Source organism: Myxine glutinosa, chromosome 10 (assembly GCF_964187855.1).
Source record: "Myxine glutinosa chromosome 10, kmMyxGlut1.1, whole genome shotgun sequence".
Taxonomy (NCBI): Eukaryota; Metazoa; Chordata; class Myxini; order Myxiniformes; family Myxinidae; genus Myxine; species Myxine glutinosa.
Genome location: NC_136270.1, coordinates 93,822,792 through 93,835,923, shown reverse-complemented (window position 1 = coordinate 93,835,923; position 13,132 = coordinate 93,822,792). Strand labels below are relative to the sequence as shown.

General features: G+C 41.3%; 1 protein-coding gene across 1 annotated transcript; it reads left to right on the top strand.

Annotated features, from left to right (window-relative positions):
• The first annotated feature begins 321 nt into the window (after window positions 1-321).
• LOC144893955 (olfactory receptor 5AC2-like) lies at window positions 322-11,036 on the top strand. The gene is made up of 2 exons (XM_078785208.1): window positions 322-1,060; window positions 10,981-11,036. Exons 1-2 carry the CDS (start codon window positions 322-324, stop codon window positions 11,034-11,036), a joined length of 795 nt encoding a protein of 264 aa, XP_078641334.1.
• Window positions 11,037-13,132: the final 2,096 nt, after the last annotated feature.

Sequence of the window (13,132 nt, the reverse complement as noted above, 5' to 3'; positions counted from 1 at the left end):
CCGGGCACGCCCAGCCTCGACTTGCCAGGCCGCAGCCAAACACGCCCGGGCAGGTCCAGACTCGCCTTTCCAAGGCTCGCCCTTGATACCCGGGCATGCCCGGTATAGCTTTTGCCGGGCAAACTTCCCGACATAAATGTGTATATATATTGCTGCCCGATAAACGGGCTGGTGAGAATACCTGAGCTGTTTTGTTTCAATAAAGCAACTCGGACGAATTCCGTCTTTGGTCGCGTCAATTCTTTCGACTCGCGTTGGAGCGCAGTTCCTTCAATGTATTAATTGGTGTAATTTGCCCTTTTATCACCAGGTACAGGATTGATGGAGGACATCATGTTTGAAGGAAATCAATCATTGCCACCCAACGTGTTCCTCCTCACCCCCATCTTCCACGAGCCAGCAAGCATCAGACCATGGGCTTTTGGTGTTTTCTTCGTCATCTACCTCGTCACGATCACACTGAACCTGATTCTCATATTGATCATTCTCTGTCGAAAAAAGCTGCACAAACCGGTCTACATATTCCTCGCTCATTTAATGACAATGGATATTGTTGGTTGTACAACAATAACGCCTCGTCTGATGTACAGCATCAGTGAAAATAACATGATTACAAAACCTGCCTGTTTTATTCAACTCTTCTTTGTTTCATTCACTGCCACAATGCAATCTTACATACTCAGCATCATGGCCATAGACCGCTACCTGGCAGTTTGTCATCCTCTTCGCTACAATGTCCTGCTCACCAACAGCAGAGCTCACAAAGTGATGTTGCTCACCGTTTGCTGGTCATCTCTGCTTATTGGTATTTATGTTGTGTTATTGATTGGACGAACATTTTGCAAATATCCAGAGATTCACAAGGTAGGTTGTATTCACATGGCTGTGGCTAAACTTTCATGTGAAGATTTCACCATAAACAGTTTATATGGGATTGCATGTAATTCTCTCACCACTGTCGCTCTCATCGTCGTGGTCGTTTTGACATACACCCGCATCTTGCATGTATGCCTACATTCTGGACCATCTTCAAAGGGGAACAGGAAAGCCCTGTACACATGTGTCACTCACTGCTTGGTACTTTCACTCTTTATTTTCTCCAATGTTTTTGCTTTGATTTCCTTGCGAATGTCGTCCACAAACTATTTCCCACAATATTTACAACACGTGAGTGATTCCTTGTTCTATCTGGTTCAGCCTCTCGCCAATCCAATTATCTATGGAGTGCGAACCGCAGAGATCCGCCGCAGCCTCACGCGATTCACAAATGTGCGAATATTTTGGAATAAAAATCATCTCCTGGCATAATTATCCTGATTCATAATCATCTGTTTTGAAGCAACTTAATTGTGTGTCTGATGAATAAAAATCTACATATTCATTTCGTACAAAACAAAAAACACCATTGGATTACAATTTTTCTTTGTTTCTTATTAAAACTTTTGAAACATTTAGTCTGAAAACTTTAGATAGCAAATGAATTTATGTTCTAACTAAAAAAACAAAGGAAGACATTTTAAGTTTAATTTTTTGGTTTGTGGTTGATTCTTTCTGAACAAAATCAGATAAACTTCTCTCGGATGAAAGAAACGCAACTTATAAATACAATCACTTTTGTGTCTCCAGAAAAAAAACGAATTCATAATCTTCCTGCTCATTTTGTTCAAAAGGTTTTTGTTATGAAGTGTGAGTTTGTACAAAGTAGCCAAATGATGGTGTTGATAGGCACACAAATTACTTTATCCTCCAAAGCAGATTTGTTATACACATTCATATTTATAACCATCCAGTTAGGTCTCTGCTGCACCATCAATGTGGATACAATCTGTGCATACACCGATAAAATGCTTCTTCTGAAAGATATTTTCTTGGGCTCGAAATCATTTAATATCGCATCTCATTTGAAACAAATTTGTCACTCAAGTGGTATTTTTGGTGCATGCAGTACCAGCAAAATTAAATGTCGAACAAAATAATAAATCACTGCATGAGGGAAAGAGGGTATGGTTATGTTTTTATATTTCACAAAGGTTTTTATATTTCACAAAGGGATATCCTATGGTGGATACAAAGGTAATTTTGTGATCTATTTTGGAGGGTTACTTGGAAAGCCAAGATGCCCAAGAGGTATGAACACACGTCTTTAATGTCGGAGGAGAAATTCACCAGCACTGATCATTGATGGAGGTGGAAGATGTCATCGTGTCTTTCACGAAGAGTTGGTGAGTTATCGATAACACCTGAACAAATTATAAAGTCCTATCACCCTCAGTCAAATGTCAGGTCTGACCATCCCATTTGTGAAAGAATGGACCAAAACAAAACAAAAGCGTTCCCTGGCCAATTCCACGTGGTGGGAATAATTGTGGGATTCAAATATATAGCAGTAGAAATACAGATTTGTAACTTATTTAGACTTCAACAAAGGGTCAAAAGAAAATCTCTATTGACAATATCATGATTCAAAACAGACGGAGTCGGATTGTTGAAACTTGTTTGAAATGTTGGATTGTTGGAACCTTACCAGGTGCTGATTGTGGAAATGACGACGTTTTACTAGTCTCAAACATTAAAACTCAAATGGATAAAGCATTTATGGATATTGAACAGATTTGATGTTTCAAACGTCCCGGATCAATAAAACATAAAATCGACAAATTTCAAGAGCTTCTGGAAAAAGAGAAGAAGAAACACCGGAAAAAAAGGAGCAACACCAATCTACACAGGTAGAAATGAACAATTATAGAAACAGTTTGAAGGAAATACCGTAATGAAGAACCAACAACTCTGTAAAATTACTTTCTGTAAAATTAATAACTAAAATTAATGAAGAACCAGCCTGGTGTTGGCTTCAAGGTTAAGGTTGATGTCTTTGGATCTTTGGGTCTTGAATTTGAGCCCCTGTCGTCCCGTTGAAATAAAACAAAGCGGGTTGAATCAGCCCGTGATCTTTCCGAGGTCGTCAAAATGAGCCACAACTTAATGGTAACAGGGGCACTGCATCGGAGGCACAACGGTGCGACCAAAAACAAGAAAAAATGATGCAACCAGCAGCTACAGGCTACATACGAAAAAACAACAATGAAGAACCAATATCTGTAAAATTAATGAAAAACAAATAACTCTGTGAAATTGTTTCTACTTCAGTGTTGGAGTTTGAAGAAAGGAGAGATAAAGTGTTGCACTCCTGAGTTCATTCATGTTACAGGTGTAAATCGTCCATTTTTATGAGCTCAGATGCTTTCATGTAGAAGTTTCCTCCCCTCGGTCGTTTTTCCTTCAAATGTCCCTCTGTTGTGTTCCTTTAACTTTCTGTTGGTGTGTTTCCCTCGTTTCAACTGTGTTCAGGTATATATGACTTTACCTTAAATTACAACAATCTTCGTGATGCTTTGCCAAAGTCTAAATAACCCAACCGTTTCTGGGAGAACGAATTTGTTTTCAATACCGAGAAGTGAATGTGGAAAGGGAAAGCACCAGAGTGGATAATGAACCAAATGATTTGACATGAGAAACAAGGGAACAGCGAAACAGTCAATGAGACTTAAACACCAAAACAAACTGGCAAATCTAATCATGTGAATGAACAAAATTAAATTAAATCTGAGCAAACACCAGGACATTGCATCCATTTCCACCCAACCCACATTGTGAAAGTGAATTATCAGACAACTCTTCGCTTTTAAATCAGTAAATGCTGTTAGTGTTGATATACCCACGAGGATGCAAAGCTGTATTTGCTGTTTGAGAACTTGTGACATTCATATCGCTTAAATGCTCTTTTATAATATTGAAGTGCGTTACATATTTGACAAATTTGTACAAGCGACATTATTGAGATATTGTAATATTATGGGAGAAATTTGTTAATTATATAAAGTGTCCAATCCTGTAGAAAGGAGTTTTCACAAGACAGCATTGAATTGGAATCTTAAACATAACTGATTCAAATGACGTCACGAGACCAATATTTATTCTCTCCATGAGTATCAAACCTCTTCAGTGAGGTTGGGTCGAGTTGGAAATGTTTATTCAAGATGGAAAAGTAAGACTGACAAAGCTGGGTTCTTGAAAGAGTGGAAACGATTCAATTACGTCACTATTATTACCTCTGCTACCGAAGGTGGATGGAGGTTGTGTTTTCACCCCTGTCTGTTTGTGTTTCGTTCTGTGAACAGGATATCTCGTAAAGTTTTGGACAGATTCGGACGAAATGTGCTGGAGATGTTGGGTGTGTGACAAGTACGAAATGATTAGATTTTGGTGAATATCTGGATCCGAGAATTGTTTAAGTGATTCTTCACCATCGAGTGATCGGGAAAAAACTATATATAGCATGATATTTCAAAAGGTTCTGGATGAATTGTGACAAAACTCGGTGGATGAGCTGGGTAAGTGATGAGAACCAGCCGATTAGACTTTGGTTCAGGTCTGAATCCAGAACTGGTCTCGCAGTGGGATATATAGTACAATGCAAACTGTTCAGCCGGGCGGAGGTTTGCACTCCACCGAGTGTCGTTCTCGTTATTATCAAGTGAAACAAAATGATATTTGAAACAAGAACGAATATATAAATTAATTGATGGAAATTATAACTTTGAAAAGTTGATTTTGAGTTATTTTATTGAGAAATATGTTATTTGTATTGAAAAGCGTTGCACATAATATTTACCAATATCTTCATTAACTGATTTTTGGTTTATATTTTGTTGAAGAAGTTCTTCATGAATGAATGAAAAACTTATTGAAGTTCTAAAAAGCATAAATTTCTTCTTATATATAATAATAAATGGCACTGTGTGTCAGTCAGTGTGTGTGTGAGTGTGTGTGTGTGTGTGTGTGTGTGTGTGTGTGTGTGTGTGTGTGTGTGTGTGTGTGTGTGTGTGTGTGTGTGTGTTTGTGTGTGTGTGTGTGTCTCTTCCATAACTCCACTCCAAAATATTTCCTGATGTGAAATTACATCTGCCAATATTTTACCCAATCAATTGAATCAACATTATCTTTCTGAATCTGATGACCTCCCCACCTTCCTTCAACCACCAATCTGCAAATTTAGAAAGTCAGCTCTTATCTCCTCCATCCAAATCATTGATGTGCAGCCGTGGCCAAAAATGTAGGCATCCTTGCACTTTTTTCAAATAACTCACAACTCACAACTCACAATACAAATGGGTCATAGATCATGTGCATGCAATTTCAGATTTTTAGGATAAGGAATTTAATTAAAACATCTTTGCCTGGTATGCCACTTCACCTAGTATATGCAGCGAACACATGAACAACAAATACAGAGACGAATGACAAGCTGAATGCAGTTGAGATGTGGGCATATCGGAGAATGTTCTGCATATTCTACACAGATGGGAAAATTAATGAAGAAGTGCTGGAAATGGCTGGAGAAAAGAGAAAATTCGTGCATGACATGAAAGAGAGAAAGACACAATAGGAAGTCTATAGAAAGACAATAGGAAGACACTCATAGGAAGTCTCGCGAGATCACGGCGAGGTCACGTCTTTTCGAAGCTGCTCCATGCGCTCACGCTCTCGAAGCTAAGTGATCTTTCAAATCGTGTTTTTGTCGAGACTGTATCTATCTTTCGGTGTGTGTACCTATAGCGTATCTTTTGGAAAATTTTCGGTGCTAATTTTTCGTACATGTTTACACAATCGTCGGTTAATGGTATCGAGTATTCTGCGGCCTAGTACTCGTAGGCTTAGACTACCGTACCGTCTCCGACCTTGTGGTTTTGTTTTTCTCTCAGCGATTCGTCGAATGCGCTGAAATTATTTTCGTTCTCTGTTTCGTACCAGTCGTTCACCCCGTACCTCCTTGTTTAATATCTGTACTCACAAAAAAAAAAAAAAACCCCAAAAAAATTTCCTTCCCAGGTCTTATTCGTTTATTTGTTGTTCTTTTTGTTCGTTCGTTCTTCGTTCGCGATCACGCGGTTGAAATGTATAATCTCTCCCCTGAACAACTATTTTCTCTCATATATTATAACACCCTTTTCTTCTTTTCCTACAAAAGGATGCTTTCGTCTTGCTCACCAAATCTATTCATTCCAAAAAATATATATAATACCATCTCTTACAGTTCCTCCTTTCTAAATTCCCTAAACTATCCAGAACTCCACCCCTCCTCCAGTGTCCTCAAACGTATTTTTGACTCGAAGGTCTCAAACTCATTTTGCAAAAAATGTTCGTTTTCCATGAATCGTACACTTTTCAAAATCCAATCTCACCCCTCCCCTCCAAATCCTCCCCATCACCCATCCCTTTCAAATCTCCCCCCTTGCCCCTTCCATCCCCTCCCTCCTAAACTCCCCCCACACCCCTCCCCTCCGAGACTCTCCCTCGCTCCTCCCCTCCTAGACTCCCCTCTCACCCCTCCTCCTCAAAGCATCCTCCCTGCTTCTTCCCCCTTCCAACTTTCACCTTCATCTCCCCAAACCTTCTGCCTCGCTCTTCCCCCTCCTCAAATAACACCTCACTGTGCCTCACCCAATCTCCATCAAACCTTTTGTCCGCCCCATTCTTCCCTTTCTCCAAGCTATTCTGAAATCTCTGAAATCTCTGACACACCTTCAACAGCTCTCCCTACCTCTTCCTCCTCTTCCACATCTTACCCTACCCCTCCCCCCCCCCCCCCCTGTTCTGGACCCGATGCTCCCCCTTCCTCTTCATTAACGGTATGGACCTCAAACATCCGGGGCCTTCGCTCAAACTTGACTGACCTCTCCATACAGGTTGCTTCTGACAAACCAGATGTGATCTGCTTAACAGAAACTTTCCTCCTTCATGATGTCTCTGATGCCTTGGTATCTCTCCCAGGTTACTCCCTCCTCCGGTATGATAGACCTGAGCCTCGTCCTGGAGGTGGGGTTGCTATCTTTATAAAAAAAACTCTCTTCCTCACTCGCCCTCCACTGCCCTCTCTCCACCTCACCCCCAGGAATACCTTTGGCTACGGCTTCCCCTTCGCTCCCACCTTTTGTTCATATGTGTGTTGTACCGTCCACCAAACAGCGATGACTCCAACTACATCTCACTGTCTGATAATATGGACCAACTTCTATCTACCCATCCCAACTCTCTCTTCCTCATATGTGGTGATTTCAATTGTCACTATGCCAGTTGGCTGGGTGTTGGTACCTCCCTCACCAGCCATGGCTCTTCAGCAAAGGACTTCTGCGACTCACTGGGACTGACACAATCTGTCAATTTCCCGACCCGGATCTCAGTCAACGGAGCATCTTCTCTTCTGGATTTGGTTATGACAAACTTCCCTGAAAATGTCTGCTGCTCTTCTTCTGCTCCAATCGGCTCATCTGATCATGTGCTTGTCAAAGTGGACATCTCTCTGACCATTCTCAGAGAGCCTCCTCAGCGTCGACGAGTCTGGCATTTCACTCAGGCCAACTGGCACGGTCTTCAAGCAGCCATCAATCATCTGGACTGGTCTCCCATCTCTACCGCCTCTGACATCAACTCATCCTGGGAATTCTTTCAAAGTAAATTGCTCTCTCTCATGCACAGATTTATACCATCTCGTCTTCAGTTGTCATACCCTTCCTCCCGTCCATGGTACACGGAATCTTGTGGTGAGGCTGTTGCCCTGAAACAACTTGCTTTCGTCTCCTGGAAAGCAAATCCAACAGAAGGAAATCTCATTTCCTTTCACAAAGCCCGAAACAAGTGTGTGTCCACCCTCAGGAGAGCCAGGAAACAATATCTCACCATTCTCAAGACCGAACTCTCTTATCTGTCTCCCTCTTCCAAATCCTGGTGGCGTCTGGTCAAATCTGTTTCTGGTGTTTGTTCCCCCTCCATCCCCTCCCTCACCTCAAACGGCTTAACGGCTTACTCCGCACGTGAAAAAGCTGAATGCCTTAACTCTGTGTTTGCCTCTAAATCTTGTGTCCCAAACCCATCCCTCTCTGTACCCACCGTACCCAATCGTACCCAGCTGCTCCTGGACTCTGTGTCCTTTCCTCCTGACAAGGTGGAAAAGTTTCTGTCAACCCTCGACTCTGATTCTGCAACTGGTCCTGACGGCATCAGCCCACGGGTCCTAAAATCATGTTCTTCTGCTCTTTCACTCCCTCTTTCTGTTCTCTTCACCCTCTCTTTTGCTCAAGGTCATCTGCCATCTGCTAGGAAATCAGCCAACATCACCGCTTTGCACAAAAAAGGTGCAAAAACAGATCGCAGCAACTACAGACCAATCAGCCTTCTCCCAATTATCAGCAAAGTCATGGAATCCATCATTGCTTCAGATATTAAATCTTTCCTCTTCTCCAATGGCTTGATCTCTGATCATCAATTTGGTTTCAGACCTGGTCACTCTACTCTGGACATGCTGCTTCTGCTTTCTCAACAATGGATGGAGGTGCTCAACGCCAAACAGGAAATTAGAGCTGTCTCCCTTGACATTTCACGTGCCTTCGATACGGTCTGGCACCCTGCTCTGCTCACCAAACTCTCCTCCTTTGGTATCCATGGAAATCTCCATGCATGGCTGGCGGACTTCCTCTCTGGTCGTAGTCAACGTGTGGCCCTGAATGGGTTTCTCTCATCTCCTCTTCCTGTTCAGGCTGGAGTTCCCCAAGGTAGTGTTCTGGGCCCTGTGCTTTTTCTGGTCTTCATCAATGATCTCTCTGACTCTCTTGAAAATCCTCTCTATCTCTTTGCTGACGACTCTACTCTCTGTCGCTCCATTCCTCATCCCTCAGATCGGCAGTCTGCAGCCTCCTCACTCTCTGCAGACCTGGACAAAATCACAGACTGGTCAAACAAGTGGAACATGTCTTTCAATCCTGACAAATCTCACACTCTTACAATGTCTCTCCGAAAGGACCGACTGGACAACCCTCCCATCTACTTTCTCAACAATCCTCTCCAAGAAGTTCTGTCGCTCAAGCTTTTGGGTCTCACTATCTGCCATGATCTTTCTTGGGAAAACCACATTTCCAAGCTGGCCTCCAAAGCCAGTCGCCGACTGGGCATCCTCCGTCATGCGAAGTCCTTCCTTGGCACACCTGAGCTCCTCACCACATACAAGGCTTTCATCCGCAGCTCAATGGAATACTGTTCCCCCCTCTGGGCTGGTGCTCCTGCCTCACACCTTGCTCGGCTTCACGCTGTTGAGGCCAAAGCTTTCAGAATCATTGGAATCTCCTGCGATGTAGTCAACACCGAGGGCCTTTCACTCACTCACCGCAGGCAGGTTGGTGGTCTTTCTGTCTTCTACCGACTCCTCTCCGGCCTTGCTCCCCCAGCTCTCTCTGTGCTCTGTCCCCCTAATATTCCTTCAGGTCGCACAAGATCTGCCTGCAACCCTCTTATGGTTAAACTGCCAAAGTCTAGGCTCTCTGCTCACCTTCACTCTTTCATTTCCCTTTTCTCCCGCCTCTGGAACAAACTCCCCCACTCCCTTCAATCCCACTCCTCCCTCCAGGTCTTTAAAACAGCTGTTCACCACCATCTCTTATCTTCCCCCATCGAAAACCTTGATCTTTTCTACCCCCGGTAATTCACCCCAGAGTCCTTGCAGTGTTCATATGTTTTATTCCTCTCCCACCTCTCCCCAAGTCCTCCCGATGTCCCTGCTCTCAAATGTTGTGTTTGTGTCCTTTCCCCTCTTCCCCCTCTCTTTTGTGTCCTTCCCTCTCTCTCCCCATCCTGTCTGCCGCTCCCCTTGTTTTTTGTGTTTTGTGTGTCGGTTTGTCTTTTTGTGTGATTAATGTTAGCTCTTTCACGAGCCTCGATCTTGTATACAAAAATATATATATATATATATACTTCGGTCACATCATTAGAGCAGATGGTAGAGCCAGAGATTGGAGTGCAATATCGATGGGAAATATAGGAGAGAGAGGCAGAGGAGAAAATGGATATAACGGACTACAGGAGATGCAGTTGATCCTTGTGGAATGTGTAAAGGCAGCACAGGATAGACAGATGTGGAGATCAATGGCAGTCAACCTGTTGAGAAGATGACACCAACAAACGAACGAACCACTCAGTCATGAGAGCAAGAGGATGGGAGCGAGATGGTCTTGGAGCAAACTGGGATATGGGGCACCTCTATTCGCAAGCAATATAATTCAAAGATGAATGATTCATTTAGCATTTGGGTGAATATGATTTCCCAACAGTCCAGCCCGAGTAAACATAAAACATTTGAAAAATGCTGCAGCCAAATGTTTTGACAACATTATTTTGCAGGGTTTTGAAAATATGGCGAAAACATGATCAGAAAACATTGCATTGATATTCAGGAAGGGCATCCGGCCATAAAACATTGCCTCAAACAGGGAACCATGATTGTCATGGGGCCCGCAAGGCTAACCCCTGCTCAAGCGGGGGAAACTGGCCTTAAAACGATCATTCATATTCATTTCATTCATTGCATGCTTAAAACATTTAAAAGTTTATGATGTTAATTTGTAACATCACAACGTTTTAAAATGTTACAAAAATAGTGTTTTGCGCAAAATTTTAACATTTGTAAAACCATTCAAAATAATGTTTTCTTAAAGTTTGGCATAATGTATTTACAGTATGATGTTTTAACAACATTGTGTTACCCAGGATGTCCTGTATTGATTTGGTCGACAAAGGGAATGGGATAGTGAGGATCACAGTATGGGAACAAAAGATCACAGTTGGGTACGGTGGACAAAAATGAGTTTAGGATGGACCATTGTCCTGAAGGAATGCAAAGAAAAGCACAAAAGCACAAACTCATGATGGCAAGCACAACCCAGTGATGTTGTCTGCAGTCAACTTGATGATTACATCATCTTTCCTCAGTTTATTTGGATTACTTGTCTCAGAATTCTTCCACACAAGGACAATCCATCATTTTGCTGTCTTGCTGTGGCCCAGGAGTAATGAAAGGTAGGAAACAGGCAATCATCTCATACATCTCATGACCTGACTCCCTAATCCTTCTCCCATTTCCCCACTAATTCACAGGCAATGCATATGTGCCTCGTACCCAAGACTTTTATGAACTGGCTAACCGTGATTGAAATTCAACCAAAGTTGGCAGGAATTTGTTCAGGGTGCAAGCGATAACTCGTCTAATCTTTGTGAAGACCCAATGGGATATTTAACATCCACCAGCTAATGCTAGCATACGGGATTCCAACTTAACGTCCATCCAAGTGATTGCACGTATTTTGTGATTTGCGTGTCGTGTATTTTGCAGTGAAGTCGTCTGTCTGCAAAGTACCCATCTTAAGCCAGGACTAGAATTCAAAGTATGCGACCCCTGCATCATTCTGTAAGACTCACACTTTTTAAATGATAAATTTAATTTAAAGAGGAAAACAAAAAAATTAACAAAGAAAGAGGGTAACAAATTACGCAATATTAAAATCTTTGCTGGAATACAAAACTGTTGTGTGATTTCATGTCTTAATGCTTGTACTGTTTATTACAAATGCCTTGTTACAAACGAAAGTTTTATGCACATATTGTAACTCTATCAATATCATTCCTTCGGGAGAGGAGAACACAAGCCCAGGAGGAGCAGAACAGGTCTGAACTTGTTGGAAGCAGCAGAGGCAAATCATCATAGCCAACTTTGCCTCAATTAAGCAAAAGTTATTTTCACTAATGAGGAAATGGACTTGCTGGGCATGGATTGTGAACCCCAGAGAAATGATCGAATATTACACGAACTGCAGAGGTTTATTCAACATGCAAGAGCATCTAAATATTTACAAACTGACACATTGTTTCGGAAAATTTTCGTTGGAAACACTTTGTATTAAGTTTTGCAATGAAATCAACTTGAAATAATTATTTTCCCAATAAACAAACATAAATAAAAAAATTTTTTTTACCTCCACCACTGAAGGTGGATGGAGGTAATGTTTTCACCCCTGACTATGTTTGTTTATTACTTGCGAAAATGGAAAAATTTTTAAGAATATTGGTTGGTCCTGTGCGTCATTACCAGGCAATTTTTCTTTTTTTTAAAACAAGTATGTTGATCACTCCGGTTTGTGTGTTTGTCTGTGCGCTCACTTGTACTTGCCCACAGGTCACAATTTCAAACCGATCTTCACGAAACTTCACCAAATGATAGAGTTTGTGGTCCGACAAAATCCTATATATTTTTGAGGTCAAAAGGTCAACAACTTTTTTTCAAATTATTAAATACTCAATTTTAATCTGATTGACTTGCAATTTGAATGGGATTTACATATCGCCGAAATGAATTCAACCACCCACTATTTTTGAGATCAGCATATGCCAATCCTTTTCGATGTTTTTCTTTTCTGTGATCAACATACGACAAAAGGAGAACCAAAAGCATAGGCCAAACGGTCAACATAAGCCGAAGGTCAACAACAATTATAAATTTCTAAAATCCTCAATTTCCATCCAATTGATTTTAAATTTGAATCGGATTTACATATCAGCAAACCGAATTCAACCACCAACTATTTTTGAGATCAACATAGGCCAAAAGGTCAACATAGGACAAAGGTCAACAACCATTTCAAATTTCGAAAATCCTCAATTTTCATCTCATTGACTTGAAAATTGAATGGGAGTTACATATCATTAAACTGAATTCAACCAACAACTATTTTTGAGGTCAACATAGGTCACAAGGTCAACATTGGCCAAAGGTCAACCACTTTGTTCGAATTTCTAAAATCCTCAATTTTCATCTGATTGATGAGAAATTTGAATAGGATTTTCATATCACCAAACTGAATTCAGCCACCAACTATTTTTTTGATCAACACAGGTCACAAGGTCAGCATAGGCCAAATGTCAACCACTTTTTTGCTAATTTCTAAAATCCTCAATTTTCATCTGATTGACTTTAAATTTGAATACGATTTTCACATCAGCTTGCAGAATTCAACCACCAACTATTTTTGAGATCGACATAGTCAACATAGACCAACACAGTCTGGTGTTGTTGGTCAACACAGTCAACATAGGCCTAAGGTCAACCACCTTTTTGAAATTCCTAAAATATTCAATTTTCATCCGATTGACTTGAAATCTGAAGAGGATTTACATATGTGGTCACTGAATTCAACCACCAACTATTTTTGAGATCAGCATTGGATAAAAGGTCAATATAGGCCAAATTTCTAAA

Coding starts and splice junctions, on each gene's coding strand:
- LOC144893955 (XM_078785208.1), top strand. CDS start 322: ATGGAGGACATCATGTTTGAAGGAAATCAATCATTGCCACCCAACGTG. Junction 1,061..10,980: donor CAGGAAAGCCCTGTACACAT/GTGTCACTCACT, acceptor ACTAATTCACAG/GCAATGCATATGTGCCTCGT.